Here is a 22,500-nt window from a genome sequence, read left to right as displayed (position 1 = left end):
GTGAAGGGTTGACCATGGCACGGCAGCTGAGGGAGGCCCCGCAGGCAAAGGACCCAGGGGCCGAGGAGCACCTGGGAGTGTGCGAAAAGACCGCCTAACACCAAGTCCGCCCAGCGGTTCTTGATGCCTTGTGTTTTCCGCCCACTCAGTGCCGCGTGGCTGGCTGGTTAGTGAACCATTTGACGGGACGTGATGTGTGTTTTATACATATAACGTATCGTTTATCTTACAGGACGACTTCGATAGCGGGTGATTTCCCTCTTTCCCGTGACACAGGCTGGACGACGGCCGGAAGGAACATGAACGAGCGACAAGGAAGAGTCGCGGACAAGCGAGGCTCCTGGCATGAGGAGGAGGCCGCTGCCGACCTTGAGTGTTTCACGACGCCTCACATTACTGTCTTGCAACACCGACACCTCATCTCTGCATACAAGGTATTTACATTCCTTACAAGTATACGTGGCATCCATCCACATCTCTTATGTACACTGGCTTGCCGAATGGCGAGCGGTGGGGTGCGAAGTGCGGGGACAGATTGAGCATCACGACGCAACTGTGGCGACGGCGACGGAGTAGTGAGAAGCCTGGAAGCTGGCGGCGAGCACCACCGCTGCTGCCGCCAGCCACGCCCACCAGTACCCTCGCATGGCCAAAGACGAAGATTGGCCGCTGCTGCCGTTGCTGATCCTCTGGTGGTCCGGCACGTTGTCAATAACTTCGGCCAACACGAAGAGAGAGAGGCGCACGTCGTGATGGATTCGCGGCGAGCGGTGTTGGAACATGGCGCCCACCCTGTGGATGGGCTCCTCACAACGGTCTCGCTCATCATGCAGCATGTCCTGGCTGTAAATGACGCTGCTATTGTGTATCGGGTCCACTGTCAGCTTGGAGTGCCTTGCCTGAAGCACCACGTTGTTCTCAGTGTGATGGATTAACTCCAGCTGACAGTCCTCCTGCAAGGACACAAAAAAACACTAGTTGGTTATGAGGAATGGCAGTTTACTTTGACCTTGAGTTAGACTCATTATCTAGAAAATGTATTCAAATCATTGTTATAAAGCAGTGATAGATGTCGTATACAACTATAGTGATAGATGTTGTAGACGACTGTAATGCAGTTATTCTATAGGATTTTAGCTGCAATAAGTCGAAAGAGATTTTCATGAAGTTTTTCTGCCATAGTCCACGATATAAAATACTGACACCCAGGTTTATAGCGATGGATCGGAAGAGCTGCTGCAGGGGCGGGATGGCCTCCGCTACGCCACTTCCCGTCGCGCTCTTCAGCAACGCTTCTTCCTTCTTGCTGAACCCAAGCATCAAGAAAAGACCCATCGGCAAGTTGAAGTCCTCTGTAACAAACCACGTCAACAATCACTCACTGTTATTACACTTAGTGACATTCAGAGATACTTTATAATCTCGCGGAGTTCGATGCTCTATTCATCCAGACGCTCACCTTCCCTCGGCCGCTGACACACGAAGTCTCCAGAGTAGCAGATACAATCGCCTCGGCTGACCTGATACGCTGGAGAGTTGTGGTTATACACGCCAGAGGTGGTCTCGCACGCCTTCTCCTTCGTGCACTCCAATACCTGCAAGTACGCTAGACGATAAAGAACCGTTCTGTCCTTGGTCGCGGAAGTTGAACAAAGTTAACTGGGTCATTCAAAGGCCATGACTAGAGGCTCACTCACCATGCACTGCATCTGTCCGTGTCGCTGGCAGACGCAGAGCGTCGAGCAATCAGTGGTGCTGCCGTCATAGAGCTGCAAAAAGAAAAAGACAATGAAGGTAAGTGTCGGAAAGAAAAGAAATACGAAATTATCAAGGAGTAATTATGGATTGCCTGCACAAACTGGAAGATCATAAGTTTTGATATATCATATATTAAAAAAAAAGAGGTATGATAGGGAAACAGAAAAAGAGGAAAGATGTACGGGAGTCTCACCCTTATCTTCTCGCCCTCCTCGATGATGTGTGGAGGGGTCTCTGAATGAAGCAGCACCTCGCAGTACTCTGCAATACAGTAATGCCAATCTTAGGGCAAATCCAGGCTGACGGAAACACTAGGAGCGTAAACGACAATTTTTTTACATATAAGTAACCGACATATCACGAAACCATAATTCAGATTACCACAACAAACATTACCACAGACTAAAAAAGCAAGTATTCTCTTTCAACTGAAAAAAAAAGAATAATAATCGAGGTAATTTGCAACACCAAAACTCACTCTCCGGCCTGTTAGTGGCGGAGGTGGTAAAGGTAGCAAAGGGGGCTGCTGGGGCTGCGTTGGGATGCGTGTGGTCGCTCTGAGCGGTGCTGGCAACCTTTCTCGCCTCCACGCCCACTGGTCTAGGCTCCTCCTCCGTCAGGTCTTCCAGGGAATCAGACCTTGAGTAAAGGGCTCGGTTGGCACCCCCGACCACCGCCAGCTGCGGGGAAAGTGTCTCTTCCTCTAAAGGAGAGAAGCATCCATTAAACTTCGTGAAAATGTATTTTGAATGATTGAGTTTTAGCAAATTTCATTTTTTTTATACAGATTTCTTTCTTTCTTTCGTGTGTGTGTGTGTGTGTGTGTGTGTGTGTGTGTGTGTGTGTGTGTGTGTTAACCTGTGTCTGTGGTCACCCAGCCAGTCTTCTCCATTACGGAGCTCAGGCTCATAGACCGATCTTCGGGTAGGACTGAGACCATCATCACACACACACCGGAAAGCAAGCCACACCCCTCGAGTTACACCTACCTATTTATTGCTAGGTGAACACACCCACACATTAAGATCTCTCTCGATTGTGAGTCGAGCGTGCTAACCACTACACTACGCGGTGTGTGTGTGTGTGTGTGTGTGTGTGTGTGTGTGTGTTTCACTGTTTGATCTGCTGCAGTCTCTGACGAGACAGCCAGACGTTACCCTACGGAACGAGCTCAGAACTCATTATTTCCGATCTTCGGATAGGCCTGAGACCAGGCACACACCACACACCGGGACAACAAGGTGTGTGTGTGTGTGTGTGTGTGTGTGTGTGTGTGTGTGTGTGTGTGTGTGTGTGTGTGTGTGTGTGTGTGTGTGTGTGTGTGTGTGTGTGTGTGTGTGTGTGTGTGTGTATTTACCTAGTTGTATTTACCTAGTTGTATTTACCTAGTTGTAGTTTTACAGGGCCTGGGCTTTATGCTAGTGTGGCCCCGTCTCCATATCTACACTTATCCAATCTTGCTTTAAAAGTATGTACACTCGTTGCAGACACTACTTCTTCATTTAAACTGTTCCACGTGTGTGTGTGTGTGTGTGTGTGTGTGTGTGTGTGTGTGTGTCTCTCTCTCTCTCTCTCTCTCTCTCTCTCTCTCTCTCTCATGGTGGCTTGTCTATTATTCTGTGTCTCACCTGCAGGGACCTGATCTACACGGGCGTCCAGACCGTCAGTGAAGGAGATGAGTGGGTCGGCGTTGATGCCGAGCTGCTTCAGGTGGTAGGTGAGCTGAGCCTCCACTGGGGACGCGGGAAACCGGTGAGGTAAGGGTTTCTATATTCAGTTGACACCTTTTAGTCTTCATTGATATCCAATAATAGAATTTAACTGTTCGTTATCGGGGAAATCTGACATACTATTGTATTTAAAGTCTATCGCTCTGCAGTTATTTATATTTTATTCATGAGAATTTGCGTAAAGAGGATGTTCCCTCGGGGTGGTGAAAGTGTGTCACTTACTCGTATAGCGTTGCAAGAAATATACACCGGTATACAAAAATAGCAACAGCTTTAGTTAGATGATTTGCTGATCCTGTTTTTTTTTCACGATAAATGTAAATCACTGGAGTAGAGAAGCACGACGGAGACTTAACCATTGATAGGATGCCTTTTTATAAAGAAGAAAAAGAAAATAAAATGAGAGTGGACTGACCTACACAAGGGTTACCCCAAATAAGTCTCTTCCAGGCCAGGCACTGGTTGATGTCCTGGAAGGCAGTGACTTTGCAGGCGCAGATGGTGTGCAAGTTAGTGCCCAGCAGGCCCAGCATGGCCTTGGTACACTCCCGGTGGTGTCCTGCGCAACGACCCGTCACTGTGTCTGCCGCGCAGGACAACTCGTAATGCTCCAGCTGATATCTGTTGGTGGGGAAGGAAGGTGATCAGGGTAACAAGAGGTGGATGGAAGCGTGCGGTTTTGGGTCAGTAATGAGGGGTGGAGTAGAATGAATGTGTTTCAAGAGAGTGTTAGTGATGGTATAAGCTCAATGAATCTATTCTTTTATGTAAGATGGAAAAACTGGCCAAGGGCAATACAAAAAGATTAAACAAAAAGGCCATTCCCGACATGGTCAAAATAGTTAGGTAGAAGAGTGGGATAAATGCCTTGAAACCTCCTGCTTAAAAGAGTTCAATTTATTGGTAGATGGAAATAAAGAAACAGGCACTGAGCTCCAGAGGTTACCAGAAAAAGGAATGAATGACTGAGAGTACTGGTTAACTCGTGCTTTAGAAAGGTGGACAAAATTAATATGAAAGAAAGATGAAAGTCTCGTGCAGCGAGGCCACGGAAGGAAGGAAGGCATGCGGTTATCAATATCAGAGGAGTTGGCATGGATATAGCGGTAGAAGATTAGAAGAGATGCAACATTGCGACGGTGAGAAAGAGTTTGAAGACGGTCAGTCAGAGAAGAAAAGTTGATCAGACGAAAACCTTTTAATTACACAATATCTAAGAGAGTTATGCGAGTGGAACGACTCCCCTCCCATATATGTGGATAAGGAACCCTGTACAGTTACCAGCTGGAGGGGTGAGGAAAACTGGCTGAAAAAAAAAAAAAAACTCAAGACGCCTAACTTCAGAAAAGTTGTTTTGGATAGAAATGACATGCAAAGTTTCCAGTTAAGATTATAAGATTATAAGTGGCAGTTCTCCCTCTTACATAAAAAAGATAGACCGAGTATATTCAGTGTAGAAGAGGGGCACAGTTGAGCGCCATTGAAGAAGAAGGGATAGTTGTCTGGAAGGTTGTGTTGAATTCATAGATGGATAAATGGTTAGAACTGAACTTTTTATATAGTGACACCATAAAAACGCAAGTGATTGTTTATACATGGTAAGCAATGGTGATGCTATAGTGCAAACCTCATCAAATGACAAATATCCATTTACGTGAGCAAATGAGGAAGGATGTGAAAGGACGGTACCTGCAGACTCGGTCTCCGCGGCATTCACGACCCAGGCTGTGGCATTGGTTGGCGGAGGCAGAGTCGCTCATGATGGCGCAAGGCGGATGGAGGCGCCGTTGTCCTCTCAAGCACTTGCCGTAGTTCTTGGCACTGCTGTCTCTGTCAGGAAGAGAAAAACATTCGTGAAGTGATTGATGTTCAGCGTTCTGGAGGAGGAATTGCAATTAATTGAGTATAGGTGATGTTTTTCCTTTGTCCTATGGAGAAACAAGCACTCAGTAGATTACATGTTGGTTAAATCCCACTCTTCCTTTAAATGTTACGAAACAACACAAGCTAGAGGCGCGTCGTGGCACACATACTGCTCGGTCTTATCGCAGCATCACTACATTTAATTTGTAGTCGAGAGAGGCGTCAGATGGTTGTATTGTTACTCAACATGCTTTTCATGAGTAGCTTAGAGGCAATACAGGGATGCAGGTGAAAGATAAATGTTTTCTTCACATTATTGACCCATTCGCGTACATCCCGGGGTGCAGAGATGCTCCCGCCGTGAAGAAGCAGAGAAAGAAATGGTGGAGCTAGCTCAGGTGTTGTCTCCCTCACGTAAGATTCAGGTAGACGCTTGTTACCGCTTCAGTAACAACAAACTGTCAAAAGTTAGGTCCCTACAGCTCCAGGTCCTCAAACAAGGGCCGTAACTTCCCAGGGAAACTCTTTCAGCAAACCTCCTCAAGGGAATGAGAAAAGTTTGTTTATTGAACAGCTAAACCCTCGTAAGTACCAAGCCATCTGGCGAGACTCAGGCAATTTCAGCCATGACGGGCTCACTTGGCAGACGATCATCATCACACCCAAAGCTCGCGCCGTCTTGATGGTGGGTGCGGACAGACTCGGTGTGTTTATGTAGTGAGTAACACCATACGCCCTGCCACGATGGCGCGCCCCGCTGCGAGGAGACCAATCTCTCGACGACACGCTTCAAACTTAGGTGCATTTGTCATGTACAGGAACCAGTATCTGGTTTTTCTTTTTATATTCACTTAATCTATGATGTGACGTAATAGAATAACCGATGAATTAAGGCTATGCAAATGCCAAACAGTTTCAGGCATTCAGGCAATTAGAAAAAAAAATGCATATTAGTTTACGGAAAAAAGTGCATATCTGTTGAAGGAAAAATAATCTTTGCCCACTAGTTTAAGAAGATAGAAAAAAAAAAAAAATAATTGCATATCTGTTTGACCTTCAGGATTCCCTTTTTTCTTCAGAAGGCGAAAAATTAAGAGAAGCGTCCAGCGTGGAGAACTTTGGATTAAAGGTGTGATGAGGGAAGGCAGCATCACTTTGGAGTGCTGGGAGGAGAAGAATAAGCAGGAGATGGAGGAGGAGGAGGAGGAGGAGGAGGAGGAGGAGGAGGAGGAGGAGGAGAAGGAGGAGAAAGAGAAGGAGGAGGAGGAGGAGGAAGAGGAGGAGGAGGAAGAAGAGGAGGAGGAGGAGGAGGAGGAGGAGGAGGAGGGTATGGAAGAAGCAGGGCAATAGCCATTCTAGCTTACCTACACACGCAGAGGGCGATCTTGAGGGCAAGCTCTTGGTCAGTATCCAGCAGGTATTTGTAGATGTTTTTAATGGCACTCCTGCAGTCGTCCTTCTGGCACTTGGCGGCCTCACAGTGGCTGCTCACCTCCTCCAGTTTACTAATGGAGAGAATACATTTAGTGATGTTTGCAATTTCCCTGTCAAACTTTTGTATCTGGTAAAAATGTATTGTCTTACTCGTACTTTGTTTGATCGTTTAGACATACACACACACACACACACACACACACACACACACACACACACACACACACACACACACACACACACACACACACACACACACACACACACACACACACACACACACACACACACACACACACACACACACACACACACACACACACACATGTTCCATTCTTCATTAACGTACAAAGCAGAGGATAACAGACCTGCGGCAGCCTGAGTTGGCCATGCATCCCTCAAAGGCCTCGTGACAGGTGCCCGCCACGTACTTGAGTTGATCCAAGGACACGTTGTGGTCTGCCTCTGTGGCGGAGGCGTCGGGGGAGAAGGAACAATGATAGAATGATCGAATAAAGGAATGAGTTAGAAAACATAAAAAAATTAAATAATACTTTAAAAAATCCCGGGTACTTCTTGGAAATTGATATCGGTTCGCTTTATTTTATTTATTTATTTTTGAGTTTAGTCCTCATCTCATTATTAATTCACGAGTGGTTTACAATCACGCGAGCTATTAAACAGATATATTGTAATGAATAATCAACTGATCAAAATAAAAAGAATATCGGTTCGTTAAAATCTTTTATGTTTTACCGCTGGACTGACGAGGGAGGAAGACGTGACTTCTTGTGTATCCCGGGGGCGTGAGGGAGAGGGAATTACACTCGTCCCTTTGTCACCAGAACTCGAAGAGAGTTTAAAATTCCCGGACCTCCAGAAACTTTGAACCTAATCGTATTTGAGTTTTCTGTGTCCTTTCCAGTATTTTCAATGCCATAAACTGTGATAGGCAGTGTTTTCTGTGGCGTGCGGCAAGAATGAGGCAGGCGAGGTGGGGCCGGTCTTGGTGCCTCGCTGAACGGGACGCATCGCTTTTTAATGTTTACTGCCGCACATATTGATGTTTGTAAACGAGTGAACGAGTCTGATGATCCATGGTGAGTCATGAAAGGAAATCAAATATACTCATAGAAATTAGATAAATTGCTGACCCGCAAGCTTGAGTGGACTTTACAAATTTGTCTGAGTTTAGCGTCTTCCATCGAAATATTAGATATATTAAGGAAGAAATAAGAAATTTGTTTCGTTCTGTTCAATGTTTTGTCTTACTAAAATGATAATTCTTCAGGGGCTACAGAGGCGATTTATAGATCTATGAGTGATTTTAACATTGATAATGCAGAATCCTTGTTGAACTATCCTTAACGTAAAAAAAAAAAATATTGATAATCCCAGGAGCGTCTACTAGTGCCCGTTAGAAGTTGTTAAGAAAAGACTAAGACGCGTTTGAGGATACAGTTCTCTGAGCTATGAGACCTGGACGAATCCTGCTGAAAACTTACCAATTTTTGACGCATAATCTTGTTCGTGAATCCCTTTATCTTTTCAGACTCTTAGAATAATGAGCAAATAGTTTCCCTTGCAACAGTGATACATACACAAAAGATATATTCGTTGGTATGGTAGGTAGCAAAATCTAATTCAATTAAATAAAGTGCTCGGCTAATTCGTACTAGTTAATAGAAGCTTTTCTGTGCGATGATCTACTAAATATGCATCACAATTGGTTCGTTCTAAATACGAGTGCCGGTGCTGAGGATGCTGAGGTGCTGAGGTGCTGAGAGGAGAGGTGCTGGGAGGTGCTGAGTGTAAGGAAACAGTTTGTGAAGGTAGGGTGCCTTGGGTGTTCCGAAAAGGTGGCTGTAGGTGTCTGTAGGTGCCGCGGCGTGCTGGTGCTGCGTGTGTGGCTCGGGTGCTGTCTGGTTGCCTAGAAAAGTGAATGAAGAGATTAAGAGTGCCCGTGAGTCTGATGGGAGAGTGCTAGTGAGGTGCAAGTGACACATAGTGCTAAGAAAACATGCAAATAGTGCGTTCAGGTAGTGCCGTGTGTGTGTGTGTGTGTGTGTGTGTGTGTGTGTGTGTGTGTGTGTGTGTTAATGGGTGTGTGCATTTCAGGCTTAATATCATATAAGCTTTGTTGCTTTTTTTAGGAGTGATATTGATTAACAACTAAGCCAGGTACGAAGTTGATTAAGTAAACTCTGGAACAGATTAAGATTGTTTCCTTCCTGGGATGAGAGAACGTACTCTGTAAAGTTAGTATAATATCACTGACTTCTAAGATAAACATTAAGCACTTGAACAAAAAGACAGAGGGGTTTAGTATCTGCTACCCTCGCGGCTGAGTTTTGCTGAGTAAAATTGAAGCTTAAGTTTTATTACTCTGGGCAAACAAAGCTGAGGTGTTGTTGTAAGGTGTGTGTGTGTGTGTGTGTGTGTGTGTGTGTGTGTGTGTGTGTGTGTGCTGTGCGAGCAGAAAGGAGTGCACGAGCGGATGTGTGGTGTTGCAGTTTAAAGCGCGGCTCTGACTCATTCTCATGCGGTGAGGTCAAGTGCCAAACTGGTGAGTGCGAGTGAGGAGTGTGGCCGCGGGATGCGTGTTGGCTGGTGGCGGTGGTGGTTGTCGATGAGACTGGTAGTGTTGGGGCACGTACTGGTCACCGGCAGGTGCTGGAGGTAGTGGTGTTTGGTGGAGAGAGGGTAGAGAGGGTCAGCTTGGGAGGTGGAGATGATGATGTGCGTGGCGGCAGCGGTAGGCATCGACACCGTCTGGGAGAGCGGCGACCCCAGGGCGGCCGCCACCCGGGACATGGCCGCCACGCGCCCCGGGTATCGCTCCCCTGCAAGGGACACGCCGGGGTTACTCCTGCCCCGCCCTGGCCCTCTGGTTGACCGGCATACTAACTTTTCTTCGCGTTAATCCACTTGGGCCTCCGTGCGAGTCTTCCATGGGGGGTCTACACACACACACACACACACACACACACACACACACACACACACACACACACACACACACACACACACACACACACACACACACACACACACACACACACACACACACACACACACACACACACACACACACACACACACACACACACAGCACACACAACACACACACACACACACACACACACACACACACACACACACACACACACACACACCTTACTGCGTACTTTCACACATACACTATCTATACAATAATTTTGAAGCTGAAATATGTATACTATAAAGTTTCTATTGTTTTTATGACATGAACTACACTTTCACCTTTCTCAGAGACGCATGCTGTTACCAATAGTCTTCCATTGACATTCTCCATTCCCAAGAATAATTTACCTACAAGGTCTTACCCAGAATGCCGAGATCTTTCGACTCTTTCTTTCCTCTTCTTTTCTGAGTCAGTCTCCGTGTCCCTTGAGAGGCTCCTTCTTCCCTTTCTGCATACGTGAGAGTGCCGTGTACCTGCCTACCTGAGCAATTACCGCACACACACCTTTCTTGTGAACCAGGGAGAGGATTAGCATAACTCTCAGCAGGAAAATCCGTTGGTGATCTCTTCCGGTGTAGCGTACAAAAAAGGTGGCTCGCTGGGGGGCGCTGTGGATGGGCTAGGTTAATAGAGGAGAGAGAGAGAGAGAGAGAGAGAGAGAGAGAGAGAGAGAGAGAGAGAGAGAGAGAGAGAAGAGGAGATGAAGGAAAAGGATGAACGAAGCAACGAGTAAAAATGAAAAGAAGTATAGTGTAGGAAAAGTTGATAAGATATAATAACGAGGAGAATTTTTGAAGAAGAAAGATGGCGTTACAATTTCTGAGAAAGGCGTGAAAATATAAAAGAAAAACAATGTAGGAAACGTGCGCAAGATATGATAAGGAAGGACGAAGAAAAATGAGATGGTAGAATTTAGAGAGAGAAAAAGAGAAAAGAAGCTTGAGAGAAAAAGTTAGAAATTGGCAGGATATGAAGAAAGTTAGGTGAGAATATGGGGAAGAGAGAAAGAAAATTTAGCAAGTGAAGAGGGAAAAATAAAATAAATGATAAGGGGAAAGGAAAAAGAAATAAATGGAGAAAGAAAAATCGTAATGGTAAAGGAGAAAGAATTAAAGGCTGTAAATCTAAAACAAACAAAACTGAGGAAGAAAAAAAGGAGAGAGAGAGAGAGAGAGAGAGAGAGAGAGAGAGAGAGAGAGAGAGAGAGAGAGAGAGAGAGAGAATACAAGAAAGCAGACATGGGAATAAGCGCGAAATAGGCAGTGAATAAAGAAGGAGCAGGAGGGAAGAGCGGTAAATGACAGACACTCACCGAGACAAGGGTTTTCGTTGACAAGGGAGTAAAGATGCCCACACCGCTTGTCCTTGTTGTCGGGACAGATGCATCCTAGTAAAGGTGTCTCCCGAAGCTTCAACCATGAAGTGAGGCAATTCTCTCTGTATGGTGAAGCAGAGGAAGCAACACTACAGTATCCCAGATAGAACAAACGAGAATAAACGATTTTAAGCATGTCCAAAGCTCTCTCTTAAAATGGTTTCCTGTAATAACAAACTTGAAATATCCCTCTAAGGAAGGAAAAAATATTACTGTCACTCGGTTCAGGAAGAATACAAATGGTGATATAACTATTTGACACAACTTTCCGCGTAACTATTCCCTCTTCTTTAGTGACGCTGAACTGTTCTGCTCTTCTTCAGTGAACATCTTAGGTCTGTCTGTCACTAATAATCTAAACTGGAAATCTCTCATCTCATCTCAAGGTAAAAACAAGTTTTATGAAGTTAAGATTTCTGAGTCATCTCCTTCGTCTTAATCGTTCATGTATGGAATATATTTCACAGGTGTTGGTAAAAGACGTTTTAACTCCTATTGGTCTTTTAGACGTCTTATCATCTTATCTCCTGTAACTAACTGTCTTCAGCTTCTTTCCCATGACTGTAATGTTGCATCTATTGCTATCTTTTTTTCGGCTTTTAAAGGCTCACGACTTTTTGATTTTGCTAAGAGCATGTCTCTCTTCCTTCAGTGACCCAACTGTACAACACTTTCAGCTTTTCCTTGACTGCTTCCGTATTTCCACCTTCCTATGACTTGAATTATTTCAAGATTGAGGTTTTAGAATCACTCTTAATCAAAAGTCAATCGCACTTCTTAGTTTCTCTCGTCGTGAAGGTGAATTATCTGTTGCAGTTCTCAGAGTGTAACGTGAGTTGTCAAACCATTATTCGTAAACATGAAGGAATAAATGACTTGCCCATTTCTGCTTTCCTTCCTTTCTTTCACTTACTATCTTTCCCTTTACATGCTTTTCAACTCTTTCCACTTCCTTTCATTCTTCGCCTCATTTATCCTCCATACATTTCCCTTCCCTCCTGGCGGCACAAATCCCTCCATTCCCTTCCCGCCCCAAACTTAATTCAAACTTTCAGTCCATCTCACACCATTCGAATACGAAAACGCCATACAACTCGATAGTGTTTTACATCCAGAGTATATATATATATATATATATATATATATATATATATATATATATATATATATATATATATATATATATATATATATATATATATATATATATATATATATATATATATATATATATATATATATATATATATATATATATATATATATATATATATATATATATATATATATATATATATATATATATATATATATATATATATATATATATATATATATATATATATATATATATATATATATATATATATATATATATATATATATATATATATATATATATATATATATATATATATATATGAGAGGTGGTCTTATTAAGGGCAAGATGAAATGGCTGAGAAAAAGGCCCAGCATGTAACAAATATAATTGTGTAATTTTGTATACCACAACCTAAAAATCTTTCGCATGCCAAAAGTCATCGGCAGTTCACATTCCACTCATCAGGAGGAAAAATAGGCAACGTAAGAGAATATTATCCTAAGATTTCTCACATAATACGTAGTAAGCTTATCCCATCCTTTCAAACATTCTATGATATCCTTAGAGGAAAAGATTGATGAAAATAAAAAAAATAATGTTCTCGTACTGAGAAATGTAATACCTATACGATTGTATATTTGCATATTAGAAAAAAAAAAACTTCCATGGATAAACAAAATGTAAAGGGAAAATTGTATGTTGAATTTTGTCTTCCTTAGATAATATACAGGACACAATTAAATAAAACAATGGCTAATTAATTAATGAACAAATATGCGAATAAATAAATGAATTGTGTTTTGAAAATTAAACTTATTTATGCGAACAAAAAAAATATAGCAGTGAAATGAGTTATAGCAAAAGTTACTCGCGGTTCACTCCGTCACCGTTAGGAGGGCGCGAGGGTGGGAGAGGCGCCGCAAGGTATGGAGTCTCACCTGTCTGGGTTCCGGCAGCGGCCATCGCGGTACTTGCAGGTGGTGCGAAACATGTCGAGCTGCTGCTGACACCACGGCCTCTCGCGGCAGATGTCTGAGGCGACGTGACAGGTGGGGATGTACTGCAGCGGGTGTAGGTCCACCTCTGGGTGTCGAGGAGGCCAGTGAGAGTGTGATGGGAGAACGGGAGGGGGAGGGAGGGAAAAAAACTTGAATATTTCACGTTCAATATGATTACTCTAGTTAATCCTTGAAATATGAATTGCACCTCATCGGATTACAGCAGCACGTGGCAGCCATTTTTTTTATTGCTATGATTTAATAATGTAGGATAAATATAATTGCTCGAAGCTTATATTAATTAATTTCAGGGATGTGTTATTGCTGTTAGCCTTATTAATATTATCTGTTTCCCTGTCGATTACGTTTCATCAGTTCTATTACAAAAGCAGGATAAGCGCATGAAATGACAGGAAATAGGCAAGAGCAAGGAAAGAAAATATAGGAAAAAGAAAAAAGCTTAGCAGCTTCTTTCCCCCGGAGACTTAAGATAAAGACTTGACACAAACAAATGTCACTTCGTGTTAGTGGGCTGTCAAACAATTGTACCAATAAAACAACCCTCGTCACAAAACAATGTGCTGCTGATCACTCCGCCCTTCACCGCCTTCCTCGTTGAAGTGCATCTTTACTCACAATAATGTCATCAGTCATCATCTTTTTCTTCGATATTTAAAACATCAATCTAACATCTTTTACGTTTTCTTCTAATCCTCGACTCCTTTGTACGTAAAAACAAATAGATAAAAAGAAATAACCCCACAATCAGAGACGTTCAAAAGACTGTCAACACCTTAACCCGCCCAGTGGCCAGGCGTACCCTCACTTGATGTCTGGGTAGTGTGTCTCCAGTCACGCAACATGAAATTCAATAGACACGAAGTAAAATAAATCAGTCACACACTCAAGATTCTCATCACAACATGTAGTGTGAAGAACACAACAGAGTAAACAAGATCCGCGTGTAAGCATTACCTTTAGGAAAAAACGCATTGAAATGAAGAAAAACGAATTAAAAGTCTTTACATTATCAAGAGAACATCAACCTTGCATCCTTGCTTGATGTAGGAGGCCCAACACCATTTATTACCTGTTAATACTGCTGTCATTGATAAAGCTGCCTCTAAAGCTTAATAAATATTGAAGGCGGACGAGGCTCACCTTTCCTGTTGATGAAGACACAGGGATGGTCAAAGAGAGGTCTCTGAAGGCGTTGCACTGCGGGTCGAGACGCGGCTCCCGGCACAAACAGGTGGGCTGAAACCATGAAAACTGAACCAGGGTCTTGAGAGCCGCCTGGCACCTTGACACCGTCACCGTGGAACACGCAACTGTGGAGGAGGAAGAGGTGGCATGAGGGGGGACAGGGAGTGTATGAAGCGGAAAAATTAATTGTGAAAATTCAATGAAGAAGAGGAGTAGATTGTGAGGGAGCAATAAAGTGTGGATGAAAAGGGAGAAATAGACTGCAAGAAGAGAATGTGGATGAGAAAGGAGAGAGTGCGTGATGGAATAATATAGTGAGTGAAAAGAAAATGTCGTGATGGAGGCGATTCGGCATGGATGAAGGGACGGGAGAACACCATGATGGGATGACAGAGCGTGGATGGAGGAAAAAGAAGAGGTGATGGGAGTGACTTGGTGTGCATGACTAGGGAGGAAGGAATCGTGATAGAGTGACAGCGTGGATGAAAGGAGTAAGGGAACGCTGGATGAAAGAAACGTGGACGAAAGAGGACGAAGCGACGCGGCGAGGATGAAAGGAGAAGCAAGCAGCCTTCGGAGGACGAGAGGACGTGGATAAAAGAGAAGGAATGGGCCACTAGAAGACGGCAGGAAGTGGGTGGAGGCGTGAGGAAGCAGCGTTAGGTCAGCGGGTCCACGTCTGAGCCTCCATCAAAAGGCGCTGCTATCAATACTCGCCAAAGAGATCAAAAGGAGAATTAAGTTACCTGGTTGAAATATGGAAACTTTCTGTGTGCATATTACATACTTTACATTTCCTTTTCCTCTTGCCTCCTCTTTGCTCTCTCCTCCTCCTCTCTTCCCAAAGGTCTTGAGATCCCTAGGTATCAAATGGAGGGGTCTTGTGGCAGGTATATGTCCCCAGGTGCGCAATTACTGTCTTGATTACGCCTCGCCTCCACCTTCCCTCGAGCCCAGGAAGGTTACCTGTGTTGCCGCTATGAACGAGAAATTATGTGGCCCCGCGAAGTATCTTGTAGGGATCTTTTTTCCCCTTAATTTATACGCTTATTACTTTTTACAGCTTTATAAAACTTGTTGCCCTTTTTGCACCACACTTGCTGCATGGATTAAGTATGGGGTTATGTACGTACCGTTTATTTCTCATGTTTTTTTTTCTATTTTGTGATCTTGTCAACGGAGGTGTGTGTGTGTGTGTGTGTGTGTGTGTGTGTGTGTGTGTGTGTGTGTGTGTGTGTGTGTGTGTGTGTGTGTGTGTGTGTGTGTGCGCGCGTGTGTTCAAGGTCACTCTAAGACACCTTGAGTCAGTTAGAGTCATTCCGTCATACAAGGCCGCACAAAGTCACCTAAAACCAGTCACAAGGAGTCACTACAAAGCATCTTAAAGTACACAGAGTCATGACGAGTCACTTAAAAGTCACCCAGAGTCTCCAACGTCTTTTCGGAATTAGAGTAACTTCCAGTCAGTAAATAATCATTCGTTATTGAGGCGTGAGGACAGTGACCTAGGGCTGCGCGTCGTGTGTGTGTGTGTGTGTGTGTGTGTGTGTGTGTGTGTGTGTGTGTGTGTGTGTGTGTGTGTGTGTGTGCGTGTGTGTCAGGGCTGTCACGCCACTCACGAACCTCTCCGGGAGAAGTCAACGAGTATCATCGTATAAGGAATAAATGAGGATGAAAATAACACACATTCCAATGGCTTCCCTTCTGTCATTACAGCGTCACGGAGAAGTATACATTTCCTCGGTGATTTTCTTTGCTTAGGAACGAACCTGCGAAGACTACACCAGTATTGAGGCTGCCATCGAAAAGTCTACGGAAAATAAAGTCTAAAATGATCCTTACTACGTACATAACTCATAGAAAACATTGTAACGTGTCCCTAACGTACGGCGCAACCTTTCCTCCTCTCCTGCAGTCTCTGTCTTTATAGAGTGAAAGAGAAGTGTACAATTCTGTATGCAAAATAGAGAGATTGTACATCCAGGATCAAAAGAGAAATTTATTCGTAGTTTTTCGTAAGGTCCAAGTCATGTTAACTGCTAAAGGATATTGATACTAGGTCACTCAAAATCAGATTCATAATTCATAATGTTCTTCATATAGTAGTATTTATTCATAAAAGGATAAATTGTAAGAGTAAACGAAAATTAAACTCATTCACATTTTCTTTAGCCTCAAGTTGTAATGACTCCGAAATGAATTGCAGTAATAGCGATTATGTTATTGAAAATAAGGCATATAATTTTCAACATGTACTTATATGAAAACTAAGTAGAGAAGCTTAATCTTAGATAAAAGGATCGTCGAGTAATTTTTTTGTTCTCATTTGGGATTTTCAAGTTATAATACACAATGTACTGAATAAAAAGCATTCATTAAATTACTGAAAATGTAAACAAATTAGACAAAGCGAGAGTGATATACATTACTTCATGTTTCCTTGAATTGAAATATCATTTTGACGGAAAAGTTAATTTTAATAAACATATTAGTATTGTACATTGTTTCTTTGTAAAGAGCTATAAAAGACGTTAATATAAGTGGTGCATATGTTTTACATGCACTGTGAAGTTGTATTGATGAGGTGAGAAGACCTAACTATATCTCAGGAAACCCCTATAACTCTCAACATTGCATGAGTAAATGCTAAATGGAGACGTTGAATCCAAGACACAAGTGAGTGATGGTATCTTCCTTGAAATGTGATATGGATGAAAACAAAAGGCCAAGAAATAACTCAGAGTAAGTCTCGTAACTCAACACTGTCTGCACGTAAAGGCCAAATAAAGATGTTGAATCTAAGGCTGAAGTGAGTGAATGTTCGTATTTTCCTTGAGTTGTGAGGTTGTATTGACGTTTGTGTGGCGTCGCGTGTGATCACTGGTCCCATTTCTCGTCACAGCGGCCTCTCGTGACGCGGTGGAGGCCCCTCAGCGGCTATTTAGGGTTCAGGAGAGAGACCGGGTCACATACATTCGATATTCTAACGTGACTCCCTTGCCTGGCTGGTTTTTGACTTACCGAATGTTTTTCATGATGCGATTCCCACGAAAAAGTGGGTTAATTTAGCATGATGCATCACGAGAGGGAGTGTGCAGACTGACCTGTATATGCTCACTGGGAATCTAAATACGTGGACCTTAGTGAAAGCGTGCGAGGAAAAGAGCTGGATTTGAAGGCTGCTATACTGGTTCATTTGACTTTTTCTTGCTTCCACACTTATTTTTTTTCTTCTCAGCGTCTATTTTTTTTCTCTCATTCTATAATTTTCTTTCTTTTTTAGTCTTTCTCAATGCTTTTTTTACTATATTCGCACGCGTTTTGCTTCTCGATTTCTTTTCTTCTTTTTCCTGGTTTCTCTTGTCTTCTTTTACTTGACTTGTTCTTATATAAATTTTTCTCGCTTTCGTATTCCGAAAAGCGAGGATCTTATGAGGTTAGCCATCTTGCTTCGTCTGACTTACTCGCGCACGTCTTACTCCTCAACATTTCCTTCTTTATTTTCATACATTTCGTCTTCTCTAAATTCCTTTTCTTCTCGTTCTTCTTCTTGACCTTTTCTTCAACCTTTATCTTTTCTTTATCATTATTTCTTTTTTTGACCTTTTCTTAGGTATACCGGACTTATCTATGTATTATTTTTTCTCCATTTTTTGCCTTTTTGCCGTGTCACAAACTTCTATTTCTTGTTCATCCCTTTTTTATTCCTTCCCAATTACTTTAACTTATCTTTCTCTTCTTTCTTCCCTTTTGCCCTATTCAAACTTGATGCACTTCTGGCTCCATTTTCTTTTCTCTTTAGTATTTCTCTCCTCTTGCTCTTCTCCAGGCTATCATCCTCTCATTATTTTGTTTTCCCTTTGCCCTTCTTCGCGGTCGTCCAGGGTTGCCGTGACCTTCAGAACGGCATCGCCACCTCGTGTCTCGCTAAAAATCTCATCGATAATCACCTAAGCACACGCCGCGGGAAAGAGACCGAGGGAGAGCTATCCGATTCGACAAGATTCTTCATAAAAACTACTACCGGAAGTTCTGGATCGGAGTTTTCTTTCTTTCTTCCTCACTTTCTTTTCTCCATGTGGTAGCGCAGTGTCGGCAACTTAAGACACTTCTTCGTAGACTCTAGATTTTTTTTTTCCTAATTTTCTTTCTCATTTTTTTTTCGTCTTATCACCTTCTTTCATCATCTTTAATTGATTTTTTTTTTCTTCGTAGTGTTTTTGTTTTCCTTTGCTGTTCACATTTTTTCTCTTGTGAATTTGCTTTATTTTGTTTTTCGAGTTTTCTTTCGCTGCAACTTTTTTCCTCCCAGGTTTGTGTTTTTTTCCTCCCAGGTTTGTGTTTTTTTCCTCCCAGGTTAGTGTTTTTCCTCCCAGGTTTGTGTTTTTCCTCCCAGGTTTGTGTTTTTCCTCCCAGGTTTGTGTTTTTCCTCCCAGGTTTGTGTTTTTCCTCCCAGGTTTGTGTTTTTCCTCCCAGGTTTGTTTTTTTTTTCCTCCCAGGTTTGTGTTTTTCCTCCCAGGTTTGTGTTTTTCCTCCCAGGTTTGTGTTTTTTTCCTCCCAGGTTTGTGTTTTTCCTCCCAGGTTTGTGTTTTTTCCTCCCAGGTTTGTGTTTTTCCTCCCAGGTTTGTGTTTTTCCTCCCAGGTTTGTGTTTTTCCTCCCAGGTTTGTGTTTTTTCCTCCCAGGTTTGTGTTTTTCCTCCCAGGTTTGTGTTTTTTCCTCCCAGGTTTGTGTTTTTTCCTCCCAGGTTTGTTTTTTTCCTCCCAAGTCTTTTTTTTTTCTTTCTCTCCCGTTTATCTTCCATTTTTTTCATTATATCTAGCTGTGCACATTATATCAATTTACAAATAACCTCAAATAAAAAAATCTTTCCCTTACAGATGTACAAAAAAGAAAAAAGAAGCAAGGAAGACGTCTTGATTCTCCTTTCATGGTGTTTCGAGAGACATTTAGATCCTCCAAGTAACTCTTTTGCAGTCTTATCTAAGCGCATTGAATCCTCTTAGAAGGGCTCACGTCGCATATTTGGCCTTGCACTCACGGGCACCAACTATAAACAGAACTGTATTTATTCCAGTTTTTAAACCCAATTTTTAAACGGGCCAACTAAATGCAATTATTTCAACACCTTCATTGACTTTAAAAGAGTTATATCCTGTAATGTATTTAGTGTCAGTCCATATTTTATTTTTTCCTAGTCCATATTTTATTTTTGCTACCTTATTTGTGGTTTATTAACAGATTTTACTCTCTTATAGGGATATTTAGAGAGATGAACCACATATTTTTATTTGCATGCTTTCTAGGAGAGAGAGAGAGAGAGAGAGAGAGAGAGAGAGAGAGAGAGAGAGAGAGAGAGAGAGGGAGAGAGACACTTAAGAGAATGGAAAGGTAGAAAGACACGGAGGGAGTCAATACTGATAAGCGGAACGAAAGAAATGGAGAAAAGAAATAGATTTGTAAGCAAACACGACCAGGAGCAGCAAAGGGCAAAGTAAGGAAAAATTTATGTGACAAGTGTCGAAAAAGAAAAGAAAATAAGGATACAACCAGAGAAAAACAAGAGTACTGCCACACGAATTCTAATAGAGACAGACACAAGGCAGATAAAATGACAGACAAACAGACAGGGGGGGATAGGTAGAAGACGAACAAAGTAACTGACATACGTAATATAAAGGAACGGAGAAAGACAGACAGACAGGTAGAGAGAAAGGCAAGAAGAAAAATACATAAAAAGATACAAAAAATTGAAATCCAAAGAGAAAAGTGAATTGAAAAAAAGAAAAATAGATAGATAGGTTTCAGTTACAGATATACAGAGGAATGAATAGACTGCCTAACACACACACACACACACACACACACACACACACACACACACACACGACAATTTTCTGTTCCGTAAACCTTCAATATTTCTAGGTTGGGCTGACTTACATGGCGGCAAATATCCTACAGCAGTGCAATCCCAACAGGGCGTTCAGTATGCATAACTCCCACAGCTATCCTCTCTCTCTCTCTCTCTCTCTCTCTCTCTCTCTCTCTCTCTCTCTCTCTCTCTCTCTCTCTCTCTCTCTCTATCTATCTATCTATCTATCTCTCTCTTTCCCTTGCCATTTTTCCTACAACTTTCGTACTTTACCAACTGCCTCTCATCTTCCCTCGGCTGTCTATCTCCTTTCCTCTTTCCACTCGTTTCTTCCCCACGCTTGACCAGAGAAGATATTTATTCCGCCTAAACTCCCAGCTCTTCTCGCTCCTTCCACGTATAAAGAGAATCCAGAGAGCAAATACAAGGAGGTAAGAATTATTTGGGTGCGCGGAGGAATAAGAAATTAGAGAAGTAAGACTTGTGGTGAAGTGCGAGGAAGGAATCACGTAAAGAAAACGGGTGTTGGATATCGTCAGCCCGCGAGTGTTGGAAAAAAAAAAAAAAAAAGAAGACGCTCTGATTTCTCCTCCCGGTTACGTCAGGAGGGCAGAAGGTAGAGAAAGGAGGGAAAGAGGGAAAAAAAGAATGGAGGAAGGAATGGAGGGTTACCTGATTCCTCTCTCTACCTGTTTTCTTCAAGGCGGTAATTTGAGGCGTGGTCCAATTGTTTTCTTGGGTGATTTTTTTTCTCCTTTTTTACTCGTCTTTCTGTGTTTTCTGGTTTCGTGTGTGTGTGTGTGTGTGTGTGTGTGTGTGTGTGTGTGTGTGTGTGTGTGTGTGTGTGTGTGTGTGTTTATCTAGTTGTCTGTTTATCAATTTTCTTTTTGTTTCTTGTCATTGGAACATATATTGATTTCACACTCTCTCTTTGTTAAAAAATTTACTTTATTGACAAACCATCTCCATAACCACGGCCTCCACCACCAGCTCTTCCTCCTTCATAATTACAACTACCACCACCACCACCGCCATCACTACCACTACCTCTTTCACCACCACCACCACTACCACCACCTCCTTCGTAATCACCGCTACCACTACTTCTGGAGTTTTCCAAGCTTTGCATTACTAATAAAGCAAACATCCGCTAGCATTTAATTTAACAAAGAAAGAGGTAAAAACAAGGTACACACACACACACACACACACACACACACACACACACACACACACACACACACACACACACACACACACTGCCTTCAGGTGCACAGAAAGCAGAGAAATAATTTTGTATCGCGTGAATGTGTACGAGAAAGAGAATGGGAAGATAATAGGTAAGAATATTCTTTTTCCTTTCACCTCCTCGTGGTTTTCATTGCAATGCCTTACTCGTGTTTCTGTTTTGTAATGCACCTTTCTCTTCCGTGGTGTATTTTCCCGCTATGATGCGTGGTGGGGAAGGAGAACAGAATACAAAACAGAAGGGAGAATTCGACGTCATAGTGATGTCGGAAAAGGAATAAAAGAAAACGTCAGAAACATTAATTTTTAAAGGTCAACTCGTGTAATTTTTCACCGTCGCCAAGTGGTCTTCAAATCGTGTTTTATTCCTTCAATGAAAGTTTATTTGACTTACACGACGTGATTAGCCAGATTTAAGAGAACAATTAGACGCTTAATCACCATTCTGAATGCCTATTATAGTTTGGCTAATCTTCTGAGGGATGAATGTATAAAGAGAGGAACAGGAAATCTAACCTGCGATTATAACAAATCTTCATAAAGATAACACGCATAATGTAAGCGATGCCTCGAAACAAATTTATAACCACAGAAACTTATAAAATAATACATTTCGTTGTACTTATTAGGTAGAAATAGATCGATAGATAAATAGATAGATAGAAAAGTACATAGATAGACAGATAGGTACTATACATAGATAGACAGATAGGCAGATCGGTAGATAGATAGATAGTAGATTAATAGACAGATAAATAGATAAATATATATATATATATATATATATATATATATATATATATATATATATATATATATATATATATATATATATAGAGAGAGAGAGAGAGAGAGAGAGAGAGAGAGAGAGAGAGAGAGAGAACATGGTCCCTTGGTGCATAATATAGATCA

At 42.3% G+C, this 22,500-nt stretch overlaps 1 protein-coding gene across 1 annotated transcript in view; it reads right to left on the bottom strand.

Annotated features, from left to right (window-relative positions):
* Positions 1-22,500, bottom strand: part of LOC123508886 — a 125,212-nt gene that overhangs the window by 403 nt on the left and 102,309 nt on the right. The window contains 16 exon segments of the mRNA XM_045262890.1: positions 1-953; positions 1,204-1,352; positions 1,460-1,595; positions 1,698-1,769; positions 1,952-2,019; positions 2,237-2,461; positions 3,387-3,491; positions 3,904-4,109; positions 5,178-5,318; positions 6,716-6,856; positions 7,154-7,250; positions 9,443-9,628; positions 11,102-11,226; positions 13,205-13,349; positions 14,426-14,464; positions 14,467-14,595. The exon segment at positions 1-953 is cut by the window's left edge and continues 403 nt beyond it. Coding sequence (XP_045118825.1) covers positions 543-953; positions 1,204-1,352; positions 1,460-1,595; positions 1,698-1,769; positions 1,952-2,019; positions 2,237-2,461; positions 3,387-3,491; positions 3,904-4,109; positions 5,178-5,318; positions 6,716-6,856; positions 7,154-7,250; positions 9,443-9,628; positions 11,102-11,226; positions 13,205-13,349; positions 14,426-14,464; positions 14,467-14,595 — 2,375 coding nt within the window. The 3' untranslated portion in view covers positions 1-542.

The sequence above is a fragment of the Portunus trituberculatus genome, chromosome 25, assembly GCF_017591435.1.
Source record: "Portunus trituberculatus isolate SZX2019 chromosome 25, ASM1759143v1, whole genome shotgun sequence".
NCBI classification, from domain to species: Eukaryota; Metazoa; Arthropoda; class Malacostraca; order Decapoda; family Portunidae; genus Portunus; species Portunus trituberculatus.
Note: the sequence above shows the minus strand (reverse complement) of the source record. Positions and strands in the feature narration are given on the sequence as shown.